This window comes from Anarhichas minor, unplaced genomic scaffold (genome assembly GCF_050575085.1).
Source record: "Anarhichas minor isolate MPS153535 unplaced genomic scaffold, ASM5057508v1 ptg000126l, whole genome shotgun sequence".
NCBI classification, from domain to species: Eukaryota; Metazoa; Chordata; class Actinopteri; order Perciformes; family Anarhichadidae; genus Anarhichas; species Anarhichas minor.
In genome coordinates, this window is record NW_027466572.1 from 401,485 (window position 1) to 421,406 (window position 19,922).

General features: G+C 40.3%; 3 protein-coding genes and 1 long non-coding RNA gene across 4 annotated transcripts in view; all 4 read right to left on the reverse strand.

Moving 5' to 3' along the window:
• Positions 1–25: 25 nt before the first annotated feature.
• On the reverse strand, positions 26–4,258 carry LOC142941058 (uncharacterized). The gene is made up of 3 exons (XR_012951098.1): positions 4,165–4,258; positions 526–631; positions 26–280 (listed from the first exon to the last, which is right to left on the reverse strand). It is a non-coding gene; the product is annotated as an uncharacterized LOC142941058 (long non-coding RNA).
• Positions 4,259–4,772: 514 nt separating this feature from the next.
• ik (IK cytokine) lies at positions 4,773–12,649 on the reverse strand. Its single transcript, XM_076083296.1, has 20 exons — positions 12,491–12,649; positions 11,062–11,128; positions 10,878–10,970; positions 10,744–10,803; positions 10,456–10,623; positions 10,220–10,334; positions 9,913–9,983; positions 9,731–9,777; positions 9,415–9,578; positions 8,791–8,899; positions 8,592–8,631; positions 8,247–8,466; positions 8,152–8,170; positions 6,763–6,847; positions 6,358–6,441; positions 6,201–6,258; positions 5,564–5,652; positions 5,367–5,475; positions 5,206–5,240; positions 4,773–5,004 (listed from the first exon to the last, which is right to left on the reverse strand). The coding sequence occupies exons 1-20, from the start codon at positions 12,498–12,500 to the stop codon at positions 4,977–4,979; spliced, it is 1,671 nt and encodes a 556-aa protein (XP_075939411.1). The 5' UTR covers positions 12,501–12,649; the 3' UTR covers positions 4,773–4,976.
• A 3,121-nt stretch (positions 12,650–15,770) lies between these two features.
• Positions 15,771–16,726, reverse strand: ndufa2 (NADH:ubiquinone oxidoreductase subunit A2). The gene is made up of 3 exons (XM_076083294.1): positions 16,589–16,726; positions 16,035–16,141; positions 15,771–15,936 (listed from the first exon to the last, which is right to left on the reverse strand). Exons 1-3 carry the CDS (start codon positions 16,687–16,689, stop codon positions 15,845–15,847), a joined length of 300 nt encoding a protein of 99 aa, XP_075939409.1. The 5' UTR covers positions 16,690–16,726; the 3' UTR covers positions 15,771–15,844.
• A 1,194-nt stretch (positions 16,727–17,920) lies between these two features.
• LOC142941061 (A disintegrin and metalloproteinase with thrombospondin motifs 2-like) overlaps positions 17,921–19,922 on the reverse strand; it is a 30,765-nt gene continuing 28,763 nt past the window's right edge. Inside the window, exons 22-25 of the mRNA XM_076083316.1 lie at positions 19,157–19,286; positions 18,972–19,046; positions 18,621–18,861; positions 17,921–18,539 (exon numbers count right to left, since the gene is read on the reverse strand). Coding sequence (XP_075939431.1) covers positions 17,963–18,539; positions 18,621–18,861; positions 18,972–19,046; positions 19,157–19,286 — 1,023 coding nt within the window. The 3' untranslated portion in view covers positions 17,921–17,962. The remainder of the gene's footprint in view (positions 18,540–18,620; positions 18,862–18,971; positions 19,047–19,156; positions 19,287–19,922) is intronic.

Below are 19,922 nucleotides of genomic sequence, written 5' to 3' on the forward strand. Positions count from 1 at the left end.
AGGGAGACAAGATGAGTGATAAAAGTAATAAATAGACATTTATTTAACGAACAAATAACCACTAAACTAAAACAAACAAACAACCAAAGAATTAATCAAATGAAGCCGCTGCCATGAGGAGAGGAGGGGAGGCACCTCGCCATGTTCAGGTGGTGCATCTTTATAGCCGGCCATTTCCAGCAGGCTCAGGTGGGCTCGTTAGATGCCGATCAACATCCTGAAAGACAGAGTGGGCAGCAAACCGGACACAGACCCCTAGTGGATGGGAGGGGTCGTCACACTAACACACAAACACACACACAGATAATAAGATTCATTCATCAAAGTGTTGATGTGTTGTCGAGCTTCAGCTTCATTTTCACGTGACAGACTTTTATTCTGAAAAGTTCTCATTAGAAACAAACATGTGGATTTTGTTTAACGAGGTCTGAAGACTTGTTACCTGAAGATGTAAATAATTTAAATAAAAACTGAAATGAACTTCCTGTTTTACTGCAGAAAACCGAGCGTTCATCAAACCTTCACCTGTCTTCTGAGACCTCAGACCACATGATGAGGAAGAGGATGAAGAGGAGGAGCTGAGGAAGAGGAGGAGCTGATGAAGAAGAGGAGCTGATGAAGAGGAGGAGACCTGAAAAAGAAAACCAGACAAAAGACGCCTCAAAAACAAGAGGAACTGAAAACTCAAAATCCCATCAGCCACTTCTCCTTTAACTATCATCATTATTGTTATCCCGTTAGCCCCGCCTGGACAGTTATCACCTGCAGGGGGCGGAGCCACACCTGAACTTTAATTTAATCTTCCTTTACTGCTGTAAAACTTGTGTTTGTAGTTACAAGTCGTAGTACTGGTACTACCTGCAGTACTTAATGTAGTAGAAGTACTGTTGCTGTTCATTTATCGGGATTCTCAATGTATTAAGAAACAGAACTTAACAAGTTCTGACCCTTAACGAGCTTAACGAGTCCTGACCTTAACGAGCTTAACGGGTAAAGAATCACAGGTGGGTGTGGTCAGACGGGCTGCATCCTGCTTAACGAGCTGTTCTTAACGAGGCAGCAGCGGATTAGTTGATGTTTTTAGTGTACAGTAAACAGTGTTTATTGTTTGTTTTTAAGTGTAAATACTGAACGTGTTCATTAAACATTTTAGAATTAAAGGTGAAACCTTTAAAGTGATTGAAGTCCCGATGAGGTCACAGCCTGAAGTCATGTGACTTCATCTTTCAATAATTCAAACTTTATCGGTTTGTTTACTTTTGCTGTTGGTCATTAAAATATTTAAAACATTAATTTACTCTACTGACACGTCTCCTCCTCTTCATCATCATCTTCAAACTTTTTAAAAATGTTTTTCTTTTTTCTTCACAGAGTCAGTTCTGTTTTCTGATTGGTCCAAACCGTGTGTGTGTGTGAGATAGATGGAGGTGTGAATTGTGTCGTGACATTAACCCGCTGTGTTTTAGCCAAGTTTTCCCTCCATCACATGTGTGATCTGATTGGTCGGCTCTTCCTGTCACTGTGATGAATGTGACCAACAGAGGAATCAGAGAGTTCATCAGAGAACAAAAGAAATTCAGACAGGTTTGTGTGAGATATACACTTGTATATGTAGATATATATATATACACACACACACATACATATACATCTATAGAATATATATGTGACATCACTATTAATATTTGGGCGACTTTTCATTGAAATGTCGTTTAAAGGGTTAAACAGAAGCCGATGTTTTATCGTTTTAAATAGTTTGAAGTTCTGTTTTCTTTGTGCTGAATATTAATCATTCAGGTTTTAATCATCAACTTAAAGACAAAAACAGTCAAACTTTCTGTCTTTGATGTTGAAAAATCCACTTCCTGTTTAGCTGCTTGTGGGTGGAGCTCTGAGGCCTTGTTAGCCGCTCGTTAACATCTCGTTAGTATCTTCAGAAACATGCAGATCTGCATATTCATCCAGATAATTAACTAATGAATAACTAACTCATCTGGAGGATCAATGAGTCCAGATGTCAAAGTGTTAAACGTGTTTCTATCAACAACAACAAACACAGTTTGATCCGTTAACGAGGAGCTGCGTCTTAACGAGATCAACAAAAACGAATTAGAACAAACACAAGTTACAACACAGAGCAGCTTTAATTAGAACCAACACGCCTCTTAATTAATCAGCTGATGTTGATCTGATAAACAAACTGACGTGTTCCACTTTAGGAAACATCAAAACATGAACCCATCAACCGTTTCCACCAGACGACCGGTCTCAAATACCGTATATATATATATACACAGTTGTTGTCCCCTTCCTGATTTCTTATTTTTTTGCATGTTTGTCACACTTAAATGTTTCAGATCATCAAACAAATTTAAATATTAGACAAAGATAACACAAGTAAACACAAAATGCAGTTTTTAAATGAAGGTTTTTATTATTAAGGGGGAAAAAAATCCAAACCTACATGGCCCTGTGTGAAAAAGTGATTGCCCCCTAAACCTAATGACTGGTTGGGCCACCCTTAGCAGCAACAACTGCAATCAAGCGTTTGCGATAACTGGCAATGAGTCTTTTACAGCGCTGTAGAGGAATTTTGGCCCACTCATCTTTGCAGAATTGTTGTAATTCAGCCACATTGGAGGGTTTTCGAGCATGAACCGCCTTTTTAAGGTCATGCCACAGCATCTCAATCGGATTCAGGTCGGGACTTTGACTAGGCCACTCCAAAGTCTTCATTTTGTTTTTCTTAAGCCATTCAGAGGTGGACTTGCTGGTGTGTTTTGGATCATTGTCCTGCTGCAGAACCCAAGTGCGCTTCAGCTTGAGGTCACGAACAGATGGCCGGACATTCTCCATCAGGATTTTTTGGTAGACAGCAGAATTCATGGTTCCATTTACCACAGCAAGTCTTCCAGGTCCTGAAGCAGCAAAACAGCCCCAGACCATCACACTACCACCACCATATTTTACTGTCGGTATGATGTTCCTTTTCTGAAATGCCGTGTTACTTTTACGCCAGATGTAATGGGACATACACCTTCCAAAAAGTTCAACTTTTGTCTCGTCAGTCCACAGAGTATTTTCCCAAAAGTCTTGGGGATCATCAAGATGTTTTCTGGCAAAACTGAGACGAGCCTTTATGTTCTTTTTGCTCAGCAGTGGTTTTCGTCTTGGAACTCTGCCATGCAGGCCATTTTTGCCTAGTCTCTTTCTTATGGTGGGTCATGAACACTGACCTTAATTGAGGCAAGTGAGGCCTGCAGTTCTTTGGATGTTGTTCTGGGGTCTTTTGTGACCTCTTGGATGAGTCGTCGCTGCGCTCTTGGGGTAATTTTGGTCGGCCGGCCACTCCTGGGAAGGTTCACCACTGTTCCATGTTTTCGCCATTTGTGGATAATGGCTCTCATTGTGGTTCGCTGGAGTCCCAAAGCTTTAGAAATGGCTTTGTAACCTTTTCCAGACTGATAGATCTCAATTACTTTGTTTCTCATTTGTTCCTGAATATCTTTGGATCGCAGCATGATGTCTAGCTTTTGAGGATCTTTTGGTCTACCTCACTTTGTCAGGCAGGTCCTATTTAATTGATTTCTTGATTGAGAACAGGAGTGGCAGTAATCAGGCCTGGGTGTGGCTAGAGAAATTGAACTCAGCTTTCCAAAGATGTGATAAACCAGTTAATTTATGTTTTAACAGGGGGGGGCAATCACTTTTTCACACAGGGCCATGTAGGTTTGGATTTTTTTTCCCCCTTAATAATAAAAACCTTCATTTAAAAACTGCATTTTGTGTTTACTTGTGTTATCTTAAAAAAAGAAGAAATCAGGAAGGGGGCAAACACTTTTTCACACAACTGTACATATACATATACATACATATACACATACACATATACAGATATACAGATAGATAGATAGATAGATAGATCAGCCCTATCGTCCCTGAAACTATAAAACTCACGTCACCTCCAGCTCTGTGCCATCAACAAAGATAGTCTTAACTTCACTGGACGGTTTTGGATCCTGGAGAAAAAGCGGCCTCTTAACTCCGCCAACTTAAACCTGCAGAAGGCAGAAGCACCTTCTTCAGAGGAAGAGAAGCACTAATTCTCTTTCCAATCAAGTCGACATTTGCCAGTTGTAAGGAAGAAAAATTTGCTTAACTTACAAGGAATCCAGAATTTAACCAAGAAACTTGAAGAACCACATCCACCGCTCCGCAGTCATCTCACAGTAAGATGCTTGTGTCTGGGCAGAGTTAGGTCACAGTGTGTTTATTACCTTGTTTTGTTTTGTTTAAGTTACTGTTCTGTTACGTGTTATTGTGTTTTATGGTAATAGTACTTTGACTATTAACATTGTGAGTGAATACTAATTATGAGACTTAGTTTATAGTTTGGTTATTGGTCCGTTCTCAGGGTGGTGCCCCATTATTATTAATAACTGTTAATAATCTTACTGACATTAATAATTATATTGCGCTCCTGCCAGATATATATATATATATAAATATATATATATATATATATATAGAGATATAGAGATATATATATATATATATATATATATAGAGATATATATAGAGATATAGATAGATATAGATATATATATATATATATATATAGAGATATATATATATATATATATATAGAGATATATATATATAGAGATATATATATATATATATAGATATATATATATATATATAATATACACTGTATATATACATACACATTAAATACCAGAAGAGACGACAAACATCAAAACAAAGTAAGATCGGTTTCATTGATGTTTAATGATTCAATAACATCAGATAATCAATAACATCAGATATCAGGTTACCAACAGACAAACTTTGTAAAGTTTTAATGAAGCTAAAACCACAGAAGGTGATCATTTAAAGTTTTTAACTAAAACTAATAATCACATCACAGATCAATAACTGATCACTATTGATCCTGTAGGACAATGAGGAAGTCTTCAGTATTTAGGCCTCTTCACGTCAACCCTGAAACACAAATACATTTAAACACCGTTAACTGACCGTAAACTCACAGTTTACAGACCGTTTACGTTTATCGACATTTTACGTTTACAGACCATTTACATACTGTTTACAGGACCGTCTACAGGACGTTTACGTTTATCGACCGCTTACGTTTACAGTCTGTTTACAGACCGTTTACATGAATAAACAGGAAACACTCACCCATCAGCTTCCATCTTCTTCCTCTTCTCTATGATCTGAAAACACAGTTTGTTTGTTTACTTATTGTTACCAAAGCAACCTGGGGTCCACATTCCTAAAATAAAATGTTTACACCTCGTACAGTAATCAATGATGTCATGATGATCAATAGATGAACTCACAGCACTGATCTTCTTCCACTGTCGGTCCAGTTCTGCTTTCTCATTGGTCTCCTTGAAGCGCCGAGTCTTTCTGCCCTCAGACATCTTGATGCCGTACTGGAAGGCAGCCCTGCAGGGACAATCTTCATCGTCAACCTTTATCATCATCATCATCATCATCATCTATCCATCATCACACAGCAGGAACTAAGACGTACTTTGGCAGCGCCTCCTTGTTGTTCATATAATCTGAATATTCCTCCTGAGTGTCAAAGTCCCACCGACCCAGAGGACCCTTCTTATTGCCCTGAAACACACACAAGAGCAGGTTTAACACCGACATGGGGACCATCGAACCATTAGAGACACACACACACGAGCAGGTTTAACATCAACATGGGGACCATCGAACCATCAGAGACACACACGAGCAGGTTTAACACCGACATGGGGACCATCGAAACACCAGAGACACACACACGAGCAGGTTTAACATCAACATGGGGACCATCGAAACACCAGAGACACACACACGAGCAGGTTTAACATCAACATGGGGACCATCGAAACACCAGAGACACACACACGAGCAGGTTTAACATCAACATGGGGACCATCGAAACACCAGAGACACACACACGAGCAGGTTTAACATCAACATGGGGATCATCGAACCATCAGAGACACACACACACACACAAGCAGGTTTAACAGTAACATGGGGACCATCGAACCATCAGAGACACCCACGAGCAGTGTTTACATTGACATGGGGACCATCGTTTGACAGCCAGTACTACAGGCAGTACTAATACTCTCGTACTAGGTGGGGTTTTTAAATGTTTAAAAAGGTACCTGGTCCATCTTACTGTAGTCCACCTCCTCATCACTGTCCACAGCCAGGTCGTCCATCCTGTACACACACAGACAGGTTTAAAGTACTTATACATGTATGACTGAGTATTTCTATGTACATACAGTATGTGTGTGTACTAGTGTGCGTGTAATTTACGTAGCAGGGTAACACTCTGCATACGAGTTGGATCCTCCAAAGAAATCTCCCAGTTGTTCTTTACCGTCTCTCCTCTGAGAACCAGTTCAAACTGGTTAAGGACCAATACTCCAACACTGCAGCAGTACTACACACAGTACTCCTGTACGGTGTGCTGTTACACACCTGTCATTAATTAAAGAAAGTTAACATCCTCCAATCAGATCTCTGGACGCGACGTCGAGGCGTGCATCACACAGAAGTGGGCTTGGCTTCATCTCAGCCTCTTGATATATATATATATTTAACAATGCACTGGGAGGAGTCAGACTCAGACCTGAAGCTACACTTTAAAAGGTTAGTCCGTCCCTACAGAGACATTCATACATAATAAATACATATATATCAGCTGTCACAGAAGGATATGGTTCCTGGCCCGGCCATTGGCTGCCTGCTGCTCCTGCAAACTTCTCATTGATGATCTTGATCTGATCTCTGACTGATCCAGGACCTGTCGGACACAAACAGACATTAATGAGTTAATGAGCATCTCGTTCGTTAATTTGTTTTATGTTAAAGTCTTCAGTCTGGTCACGTGTCACATGATGATGGTGGAAAACAAGCTGAATGTTTTATGAAGAAAACTAGTGAATGAGTCTTCATTATTTATATATATATATTTATATATATATATATATATATATATATGTTAATTTCATGATATATAGTCTAAATGTTTGTGTATATAAATATCTTTATATAAATGTTTTATAAATATTTCACATTTACAAGTTAAATGTATTATTGTTACATAAATGTTACATGTACAAGTTATATTGATACATTTATAGTATTGTTATAAAATACCTATAAAAGTTATAGAAATTTAATGTAATAAAGATATAATGTGATGTCAGTGTGTGTATAGATTTGTTATATAAATACATTATACATATAAAATGTTCATCGATGTTACATATTAATGTTAAATAGATTATCTTGTATAATATGTTAATTATAATGGATATGTTATATAATTATAGTTAAATACATGCATGTTATATAGATATGTTTATAGATGTATCATATAAATATGTTTATAGATATGTTTTATAAATTTCATGGTTATATCTGCTATATAAATGTGCTTATGTTCCAAAATATAATATCTATAGATATGTTATAGAAATGTATTGTACAGTAATGTTATATAATTATGTTTATAGATATTTATAAAACATGTTTATAGATGTTATATAAATGTGTTATGTTATACAATTATAATAGATATGGTATATAGATGTTATGTAAATGTGTTATACAGTTATAATGTTATGTAATTATAATGTTTATATGTATGTTTTATAGAGAGGTTGGGCAACTGTGGCTAAGTGGAGAGCAGGGCTGTCCTTCAATCCGAGGATCGGTAGTTCGATCCCCGGCTCTGGCTCTGCTCGTCGCATGTCGATGTGTCCTTGAGCAAGACACTTAACCCCAAAATTGCTCCCGTAGCTGTGCCTACGGTGTAGAAATGTGATAGAATCCTGAATTGTAAATGACTGTAATGTAATAGACATGTTGTATTGATGTAATGTCAGGTAGTACTATATGTTCAGGCTTTAAAACAGAAGATAACATGACAACGTGCAGATGCGTCCTTGTTCAGAACAGAATAAGGTTAAAATATCAGGAAATATGTAGAGCTATTAGTTTATTCATTATGCGTCTGTATGTTGTGAGATTTGGTGGTGGGGATTGTGATTTAATAACATCTGATGTGGTTTTAAAAATAAATAAATAAATTAAGTGATTTACCTTCATCCACCTCCAGGACCTAAAGACACAGACAGACGGTTAGTTTGAACATTAATAATTATGAAAATATAAATGATATTAAATAATCTTCTGACCTGGTGTTCGTCTCCTCGTGGTTTCTCAAAGTAACTGTGTCTCCTGTTCTTGCTGTCTTCCTCCCTCTCTCTTTCTCTCTCCCTCTCTCTTTCTCTCTCCCTCTCTCTTTCTCTCTCCCTCTCTCTCTCCCTGTCTCTCTCTCGGTGTCTGTCTTTGTCTTTGGGAGGTTTGGAGGACGAGGTGGAGGACGGGATGTAGTCCCCGATGTCCTCAAAGATACTGAAACACAAACAGAGACACAGTGTAATGGAGTGTTCCTCAGAAACACAGAAGAAGAGTCACAACGTCATGGAGTGTTCCTCTGAAACTCAGAAGAAGAGCCACATGTGTTGCTGTAAACTGACCTTATATCAGCCTCAGGAGCCCTCTTATCATCCAGTTTACCTAAAACACAAACACAGTCAATAACCTTTCTACTGTTAATTCATGAGAAAACAACAATCCTCTTTGAGAAACTACAATCTGCCTGAACAGTAAAGTGCACAAAATATCTGTTTCCTCTCCTCATCCCTGTGTGTTCTGTGTCTCCTCTCCTCTTGTTACCTTTGTCCTTCTTCTTGATCTTCTTGTGTCGTGTTCCCTGTCTGAGGTACGACAGGATCTGAGTCAGCTTCGAGATCACGATGTCGTTGGTGGTGAGAGTCGTCTGAGCCTGGGAGACACACGGAGATATGTCATTATATTGATCACCGATAAAATGTAGCATTAATGCTAACCCTGTAGCTACAATGCAGCATTAATTTGACCATGTAGCTACATGCAGCATTAATTTGACCATGTAGCTACATGTAGTATTAATTTGACCATGTAGCTACATGCAGCATTGATGCTAACCCTGTAGCTACATGCAGCATTAATGTGACCATGTAGCTACATGTAGTATTAATTTGACCATGTAGCTACATGTAGCATTAATTTGACCATGTAGCTACATGTAGCATTAATGTGACCATATAGCTGCATGTAGTATTAATGTGACCATATAGCTACATGTAGTATTAATGTGACCATATAGCTACATGTAGTATTAATGTGACCATATAGCTACATGTAGTATTAATTTGACCATGTAGCTACATGTACTATTAATTTGACCATGTAGCTACAAGTAGCATTAATGCTAGCCCTGTAGCTACATGTAGAATTAATTTGAATGAGCGTCGGTACCTCCATGCTCGGACAGTCGGCTTTGCTGCGGATCAGAGTTGTCGGGATGTCGGTGTCGGTGAACTCGTCGTCCAGGTCGACCACGTACGCCATCCTGCCGGGCAGGAAGAGCTCGTTCCTCTCCACCTGACCCGTCCTGAACACCACCCGGTAGATGTTCCTCCCTGAGATAGTTCATATATGTTGAGGAAAACATCAGCAGAACTTCTTCTTCCTAAATATTACAACTTTAGTCTGGAGATATTAACGTTGTCTTCATTTTAAAACAAAAACGATCATCATCATCACAATAACTTCAGAATGAAACCAGACTCACCGAGACGAGTCTTGAACTCGATCTTCTCCTCCGGCTCCACGTCTTTCCTGAAAGGTCAGACAGACAGGTCAAATGTCAGACAGACAGGTAACATTCATCGGTTCTTTCGTAGAAAACTAACTTTACTGTGAAGTTGATTTAGTATTGACTCAAATAGAATGTTTTAATATCTGGTTTCATACTTGGCCTCTTTCTGGACTTTCTCCATCATGTCTTCTTCTTCTCTCTCTTTACTGGTGATTTCAGCTCTGACCTGTTAAAAAAAAAAAAAAAACACACACACACACACACACAGAGTATTAGCCCTTGTATAACCCTTTTATAGCAGCTGCTTGTTTGCATCTAGGTAACAAACTGCTACAAATGCATAGCTCTACAAAATAAGCTACTTCAAAATGTTTATCTGGAGCTACATGCAGCATTAATGCTAACCCTGTAGCTACATGCAGCATTAGAGCTAACCATGTTGGATAAAGTGTGAACACTCACCTTCTGCAGCAGAGCGAAGTCTAGACCTTTCACCAAGTGAGTGTGCTCCATGTCACCTCCCAAGAACTTAGACTCCTGGATCAGCTGACGCCGTTTCTCTGCTGCTGACTTGTCTCTGAAACGAACACAAAAAATATACAAGTATTAATTACAAATATATGCACGTCACATCGGGTGGGTCCTACAACTCTGTAGTTAGCTGTGCTGTTAGCTCTGTTAGCATTAGCATTACTCACGCCTCAGCGGTGGGTCCTACAGCTCTGTAGTTAGCGGTGGTGCTAATCAGCTCGGTCTCCTCGTAGTCTTTGTTGACTCCGTCTCGTCTCTCTCTCGCTCGGTCTCTGTACTTCTCAGCCAGCTCTCTCTCTCGCTCCATCTCCTGCTGACGTAGCTTAGCATAGTAGCTGCAATGAAGAAATAATGACAATGGAAACATGATCGGATTAAACAAAGCTCAGGATGCTTATCTAATCAATAAGACTTATTATCTCATCAATAAGACTTATTATCTCATCAATAATCACCTTTTCTTCTTCCTCCTCCTCGCTGCAGGATCCTCATCCTCGTTGTAATCCCTCGGCATTCTGGGAGATAAAATAATGATCCAGTTACTTCCTTAATCATCATCATCATCTTCATCATCATCATCATCACTCACTCATGGTGTCTGGACTTAGAGGGCGGGGCCGAGGAGGGCGTTGCCCTCGGCGTCATCAGCAGCTTCCTGAAGTCGTCATTGGTCAGTTTGGACCTGGAGAGTTAATGAGAGAATGACTACAACGTGTCGGCCATGTTTCCATGATACTACTACAGAAACACACAAACTGTGTACTGATACTCACTGAGCAGCTGCTCTGTGGTCGTCCAGCTCGTGGCCCTCAGGGGCCAAAGGGTTGGAGTAGCTCTCAGCTGTACACAGAGAACAGTAGTATTTACATAGTAGTATTAAAAAGTACAAAATGTACCTCTGAGTTAGTGCTGGGTGGCCAAAAATGCATATCACGGTATTTTGTAAGATTCTGGCGGTTTCACAGTATTTTTTTTCTTCACGTTAACGCATTAATTAATTAACGCCGAAAACTAACACAAGAACCGGCCGGCCAACCGGCCAGCGAGCGGTGGACAGCCGTTTGTGTGGCGTGTCTTCCGTCACTTCCTGTTTCCTTCACCTACATTCCCCTGGGTCCTAAGTCCCTCTATGTACAGCTTCTTATCACTCTATGTACCAACGTACATTTATAACAAATACCACAAATATTACTGTAATCAGCGTTGCATATGTATCTGACCAAAATATTCAAAAAAGCATCCGAGGACCGTAATTGCATACACTCTTCGTATTCCAACACATGTTTTCGGCTGAGGTGATGGAGAAAATTGCTAGTGTTGCCACCAGAGGCAATAACATCGGCTCGACAAACTTTACAATATATCGTCTTTTGATCTACGTCAGATTTTTTAAAACCAAAAAACCTCCAAACAGCAGACGCAGCTCCTCTCTTGGGCACAAATTGTATTGGTGCATCTCCGGTCTCTCTCTGGTCCTCCTGCATCGCTCTTTTCTGTTCTTTAATGTAGCGACGGAGCTTCTTCTAGCTGTTAGCAGACTAGCTAGTTAGCGAGCTGTACCCAGCATGCAGTTTGGCGGTGTAATTTTATAAATCTACAATTATTAGTGTTACAAATTGTTTATGTGTCACAAACTGTTGTGTCGTGGTGTTTTGCCCTGTTAAAGAGCGTTAGTTGTGGGTTATTAATTGTTGTTATGAAGTTATAACCATGATTAGAGGTCCCTCGCAATACACTTAAGACAACTAGCTCCGACCGGTATACCGCCCAGCACTACTCTAAGATGTAGTACAGTAAAAAGTACTATATGTACCTCTAGTAGTACATGTAGTAGTAGTACAATAAAACATGTAGTACAATAAAACATGTAGTAGTAGAGAAATAAAACATCTAGTAGTACTACACACAGAAGAGCATGCAGCTTTAATTTGTCTGTTTGTTGTGATGCTAAGAGAGGACGGTAGAGCTACGCCAAGCTAACCGAGCCTCGTGCAGAAGCTGACTCAGCGTCTACACTACTTAATACATAAAGACACGTATTAGTTTATTTGTGTTTAGTTTAGCTTTACTCTGTTGTGTCCTTATTAATAAACTTAACCGCATCTCTTTAGCTAAACATCGGCTAGCATGGTGATAACGCAGCCTAACGTGTTAGCGTGCTAACAGAGCGCTAGCTAGCAGACTTCTGGAGCTCGAACTCACTTTCCGGCATCTCTGCGGCGGAGCGTCGCGTCTCTTCTTCGGCTGAAGATGAGCTGGTTTCACAGAAGAAGAGGAAAAACCTTGTTGTTGTTTATCTGCGCTGCTAGTGGGTTAGCTTCCTCACAGGAACCTCACTCTGTTGTGACGCTACCAGATGTGATGTCACGTCCTGTTCCGCTCTGATAACGTCACAGTCCGTTTAATAATCACAACAAACATGTTTTTATGTTTATAATGTTTCACTGAGACAAAGATCATTAAACACGATCAGATATTATTATAAAGGTACAATTAAAAAATACAGACTTCTAAGTAAAAGTACTGTGTTACAGTACAATATATTTAAAGTATTAAAATGTGACTGTTGTACTATTAAATATTATAATTATTAATAATACATTCACATTATTAACATGAATAATACATTAATATAATTAACATTATTAATAATATATTAACATTATGAACAGCCTCATGATGGCGCAGCGAACAGCTGCCTCGGCGTGTTGGTGCTCATTGTTTTGTGTTGTTTTTGTTGTAAATACTGTTTTCTGCTGTGATACCCGGAGCTCTTTCACCAGAGATGAGCTCATAAACATTAAGGGAACGACTCCAGCGGACTGAACCCTTTCCGTAAGTCAGCATTGTATGCTGATTTAGCCTAAGGGAATTACCCACAAATCATTGCAATGTGACGTTAAACACGGGGTAACCAGTGGACGCATGGAGACGTAAACAAAAGGTAGACGGCTCACGTGTGTTCAGCCTGTCATAATACATTTACTCAGAAACATTAAGGGTTAAAGATGGAACAAAAAATAAACATGAAATCAGAAGATATTTATTTATTTATTCATCAAATATTTGATTTTGTCATTGAAGCTGTTTTGATAAAAACGAGTAAATAGATTATATAAAATCATCTCATCTTGTGAGGAAAGAGCCTGGAAGACTTTCAAATCAGGGAGTACAAAGTATAAAATAAATACACACAATTATACATCATATTTTTTGTAGTTTTCATGGTAATGTGATATGTTGCAGCAAAGTGCTGTCCCATTCTTATTTACACCATTTCAAGCCCTCACAGTCTCTCACACTCACCCACTTACCAGGTGACGTCAGTAAGTCCTTGAGGGTTCAGGGTTTGAGGGTTTAGGGGGGACATTGGAATTGGGCCAGAGACTTTTCTTCATCCTCCGTTTTGTGCTTCACTGAGACCTGGCTCTGTGGATCCATACCGGACTCCGCGCAGCTGGCTGGCTTCTATGGATCTAAATCCAGGTCAAAAGGTTTATTCATTTAAAAAAAAAAAAATGAACCTGGAAGTTCAAGTTGTGGTCTTGAACATTGAAAAATACAGCAATGTATTCAAAATAAAAATAAGTGAATGAAACATTTTATTGGGTTGAATATAATTTTGATTCAGTTCTGGAATTTTTTTGAATACAATTTTCTTTTTCATTTTTCACTTTCATATATATTTTGATATTTGAGGTCTTATATTTTTCAGTTTCAGATTTTATATTTTCAGTTTCAAATTTCAGATCGTTGTTTTTCAGTTCAGACCCTGCAGATCGGACGTCCGATTTGCACGTCAGGACCGCTACGGGCCTCCAGCAGAGTTTCCTCTGGCTTCGCCCTGCCCAGACATAGTTCACCATCTTTCGGGTCCTATCGCACACACTCACACTCCACCTCCCCGACGTGCATTAGACTCCTTGGTCCGTGTTTCAAGACGGGTCGGGTGGGTTGCTGACATAGACAGACTCCTGACGCCTTTTACTTGAGCCGATCCCTGCTGGTGCAACGATGTGACAGTGATTCTACAGCACTGTTCTCCTGATCTGGAATCTTTCATTATAAACTGTAAACCCTTTTACCTCCCCGTGAGTTCGCTTCATTCATTCTGGTCGGTGTTTACATGCCGCCGCAGGGCAACGTGCAGGAGGCACAGCGGACACTCGCTGAACAGATAGTGTGTGTGGAGCGGACCAACCCGGACTGTTTAGTTATTGTCCTTGGTGACTTTAACAAAGGAAACCTCAGCCATGAACTCCCTAAATACAGACAGTTTATTAAATGCTCAACCAGAGAGGAGAACATTCTGGACCACTGTTACACACAATCAGCGGGGCCTATCACGCCGTCCCTCGTGCTGCACTGGGACTCTCTGACCACGTCATGGTCCATCTGATTCCTGCTTACAGGCAGAAACTCAAGCTGTAAACCTCTGGCTGCTACTCAATTCATCACAGTCGCCCCCATAAGTTTTATAACTTTAATACAATTTAATCATTGTTCATTATAAAAACAAAAAGATTAGTTAATTTTATAAAAGATGAAACAGATAGTAAGTGAATATTCAAGACTGCCTGAACTGATCATTATTATTATCATTATCCTTATGATTAATTATAAGTGACTGACGTTCCCTGAGCTCTGCTGCCCCCTTCAGGTCTACAGAGGGACTGCTGATGATGAAGGTTCTCCAGGACCAGCTGGAGCCGGACTCGTATTTATTCAACTGATCAACAGCAGCCAATCAGAGGGTTAGGGTTAACCCTAACCCTTAGATATTAAATATTCAACATGAGATCACACCAATAGACCTGAAATTATTGAATCATAAATAAGATGTTAATAATCCTTTCAAACTGAAGGTTCTGTGTATGAAGATTTATCATCAAGTGAGAATAGTCACTTTATACAATAACAATAATAACAACATATTTAAGTAAAACACCTTAAACCCCAGTGAATCCACCTTAAGCATTACATTACAGGCATTTAGCAGACGCTTTTATGACTGTAACTTACAATTCAGATTCTATCACATTATACACCGTAGGCACAGCTACGGGAGCAAATTTTATTTTTGGGGTTAAGTGTCTTGCTCAAGGACACATCGACATGCGACTAGCGGAGCTGGAGCAGGGGATCGAACCGCCGATCCTCTGATTGAAGGACGGCCCTGCTCTCCACTTAAACCCCAGTGAAACCACCTCAAGCCCCAGTGAATCCACCTTAAACCCCAGTGAAACCACCTCAAGCCCCAGTGAAACCACCTCAAGCCCCAGTGAAACCACCTTAAACCCCAGTGAAACCACCTCAAGCCCCAGTGAATCCACCTTAAACCCCAGTGAAACCACCGTAAGCCCCAGTGAAACCACCTTAAGCCCCAGTGAAACCACCTTAAACCCCAGTGAAACCCCTTAAATAATCCAGAGAAAATAAAGCAAGATAAATATAACTATAAACAAAGAAGCAGGAAACAGAGTAACATTAATAATAAGGTTTATTCATATCAACACATTTACATACAAACTGAAAAAATGTTTGGACGAAACCACTTCAGGGTTTGGACTGAACCAGAGTCTGCAGAGCTCCGGCCACCTGATCAGCTGACATGTTGTCCACTGAGGCGCTGCTCTCTCTCCCAAAATCTGAACACAGAGATCATTGTAATTAATAAAGGTATTACTTCAATGAAAGCAATGAAGCGACAGCACTGTAAATGAAAGCAGTTGAAGTAGCGACTCACCGTATCGGGCCCAGACCCGGGCCTGGACTCCAGAACACTCTCTGATCCGGATCGGGAAGTCTGGGTTGGAGGTCTTCAGAGTCACGTAATGCTGCTCCACAAAGTCTCTAAACACAGACAGTTAAAGTCTTTATTGTTTATTATTACAGTTCAATTAGAAAACATTATTTAATAATAAATAATGTTCAGATATTATTCAATATAACTTTATTTATTTTATCTGACATACAGACGTTAATACAACTGTTCTCTCTAACTGGACCTCTTTCATTTTAATTAAATACTCCTGATATATATGTATAATATAACTGATGTAGACTAACTTCTGTTTCTATTGTGAAGTCTGAGGAAGAAGTCCAGCTTGTTCTAGGTCTAATGCTAACTGTTAGCTGCTAACAGCTGCTAACTGTTAGCTGCTAACATCCATCAGAATAACCTCAGAGCAGCTAACAGCCAGCTAGTTAGCTGCTAACTGTTAGCTCTGTTCAGGTCACACTCTACTTCGGTTCTATATACTCTCTCTGTGTGCATATACTATACTCTTCCGGTCTCACCTGGCCCCTTTGCTGGCCGCAGAGCTCTGACAGAGGAGGACTCTGATCTCTCTGATGTTCTTTAAACCCGAGCTGAGAGCTCTCACCGCTGAGGCCGCCATCTTAGCTTCTGTCTGTCAAGGACGGCGCGAGGGTTAAAACAGCCCGGGATCAGGCAGCTCCTGGGGGATTGAGTCCTGAGTTCATCCTCGCAGGCATCAAATTATCAATAAAGTAAATCAGTCATTATGCTGAATGATACATATTGTATTCATGTATTCATTACTTTATTGTTTCAGCTGGTGAAGGTGGAGCTCATTCTAATGACTTTATATATTTATAATAAAACATAATTTATTAATGGATTATATTTTGTTTTAGTGACTAAAGTTATTATATAAATGGAGTTCAGTAGAAAGTACAATGTGTACTTCTAAGATGTAGTGAAGGAGAAGTAGAAAGTAGCAGTTAAAGGAAATACTCAAGTAAAGTATAAGTACCTCATACTTGTACTTGAGTAAATGTATTAAATTACTTTCTAGTTTCTGTTACTATCTTCTTCTATTGTTCTTCATCTCAGAGAGAAACATTCTACTTTTATTTAAAAAATGTTTTTATTATGAAATATTATATTTAATATGAAAAACACTGAAGAAGTTAAAATAATCCAGATATACATAAATAAAGCTGTTAATACATAAGAAATATATATATAAAATAATAATAATAATAACTTTTGAGCTTGTTTTTAAAGACTATATTGATTCTTCTTCAGATGTTCAGTGTCATGTTTCATGTTTCCTTTGATCCTCAAAGAATCCATGAAGTCGTGACTCATCACATCTGAACTCTGATGTTTAACAGACGAGCAGCTGTTCATGAGAATGAGATGTTCAGACTTTCATTTGGTTGTTTTGTGCAGAAACTGAATACAAAACAGATACATTCTGTTTTAAGGTTTTAATTAACAAACTATTTTCTTTGTTTTTGTTCAGATGAAACAAACCAGATGAAACATGCTAATTTATTATAATTGCTAGGTGGTTACCTTCATACAGAGCCAGGCTAGCTGTTTCCAGTCTTAATGCTAAGCTAAGCTAGCTGTTGAACTGTCCCTTTAACACGAGTCGTGATGACATCATCAGCTGGATGAGACTTTGCTTTATTCATAAAAAGGATTATTTGTTACATCGTGAACATTCTGGTTTTATACGGTAAACCTTTGATCTTTATTCTACATTTGAGGAAACAATGAAGGTGAAGTCGGTTGTTTGTCTCGTCGGCTCTGCGGTCGGTTTCTCGTTAAGAGTTCGTTAGCGTTAGCGGGAAGTGAGCAAGCTGCACATGCATCATCACGAGTGAACAACAAAAAGAAATGAAATGTTTTATGTGTTTTTATAATCCCTGTTTCCTGTCAGTCCGACCTTCTCTGCTCCTCACGAGATCCTTCCGTCGTTTCTCGTTCAGAAGCTGTTGGATTCGTTTGTTCTGCGTTCGTTCGCCGATCGGAGGCATCCGCACAAACTGGTTCTGTCCTCTGGTGACGTCACCGTCCAATCCCACGACCCGGTATGGGACCTCGTCCACCGAGTTGTTCGGGAAGGAGGACGAGGTCGCTTCTGTTTGGAGGCTCCTCCCCCCTGATGATGACGTGGCGGTGATGATGTCATCAGGGTCAGCGGTTACTGGGGGCATTGTGGGAGTTTTCTTCTTGAATAAATGTGGGGAAGCAGTTTTTCTTGGTCGCCTTGTAGTAGTAGCAGTAGTAGTAGTTGGAATGATAAGAGTATGCTCGTAGGACAGGTACTCGTTATAATCGTCGTACTCCACGTACACAAAGTCGGTGCTGCTCCTGCTGGTCGGGGGCGGAGTCACAGCGACGGTGGGAGGCAGCCTGCTGCTGCTGATGTCACTGGTGACGTTGCCGCTGTCGGACGCTGATGTCATCGTCTCCATGGTTACACTCCAGGAACTACAAGACAACAAAAACCAGAAGATCAGTGACATCAGATCACTTTAAGGTGCGGTCGAGCTTTTAGTGAAACGTTCCGACTCCGACCTGTCGGCCGTCGGCGGGAAAGTGCTGCTGAAGTTGCTGAAGTTGTTGAAGTTGCTGGAGTTGCTGAAGTTGCTGGAATTGGTGGAGTTGCTGGAGATGCTGAAGTTGCTGGAGTTGCTGAGGTTTCCCTCGCTGCAGGACTTGCAGCACATCTGACGGTAACCGGCGATAGAGCAGTACCGACTCAACACCTCCATCCGGCAAAACACCGAGCGGTCACCACGGCACCGCTGCCCTGGAGACCACCGGAGGAGAACAATGTGATCAGGTTCAGGTTTATTTATCTATTCATCTAACATTCACAATCACTGCAAAGGAGGACGAGGAGGACTATGTGTGATTTACTGGAGGAGATCTTTGGAGCTGGGAAGCCTGGGTTGGACCTGGACAGCCACTGAATGATGACATTCTTCTGGTCGCCTGCAGGGGGAGACAACCACACAGTTAGCTTACACACAGACTACATCTCCCAGCATGCCTCCCTCTCCGTCAGTGCACATTTATCTGGTATGTGATGGGTCGATGCCTACCGCTACAGGGGGCAGGATGGCAGGTGCGGGTCTTGATTGGTGGAAAATCACTACAGTTACGGGCCAAACCCTCAGGACTCAAACACGCAACCTGTCGCTCCTGAGTCCCGTTTCCGCAGGATACTGAACACTACAAACACAAACATATTGGTCAAACTCAGTTGTTCAGTTTATAAACTGATCAGTCATTGATCTGGATTCAATATTTATTATGGCCAAGTCAGGTGGTAGTCCTGAAGGAATTAGATTTAGTCCTGAAAGGAGGAAGTGAGGTAGTTTAGATACAAGAAAGGTAGAGGTAGACAAGAAAGATGGAAGTAAAAGTAATCCATAAAGAGGAGGTAGAGGTGGTCCAGAAGGAAGGAAGTGAGAAGTAGTCCCTAAAGAAGGAAGGGGAAGTAGTCTAGAAAGAAGAAAGGTAGAGGAAGTCCTAAAAGAAGGAATTTAGAGATAGTCTAGAAAGAGAAAGGTAGAGGTGGTCTAGAAAGAGAAAGGTAGAGGTGGTCCAGAAAGAGAAAGGTAGAGGTAGTCCAGAAAGAGAAAGGTAGAGGTAGTCCAGAAAGAGAAAGGTAGAGGTGGTCCAGAAAGAGAAAGGTAGAGGTGGTCCAGAAAGAGAAAGGTAGAGGTAGTCCAGAAAGAGAAAGGTAGAGGTGGTCCAGAAAGAAGGATGTAGAAGTAGTTCAGATTGGAAGCAGTTAAAGGTACTTAAGGAACTTAAAGGTATTCCAGTGTGACGAAGGGGTAGTCCAGAGAGATGGAAGGCAGA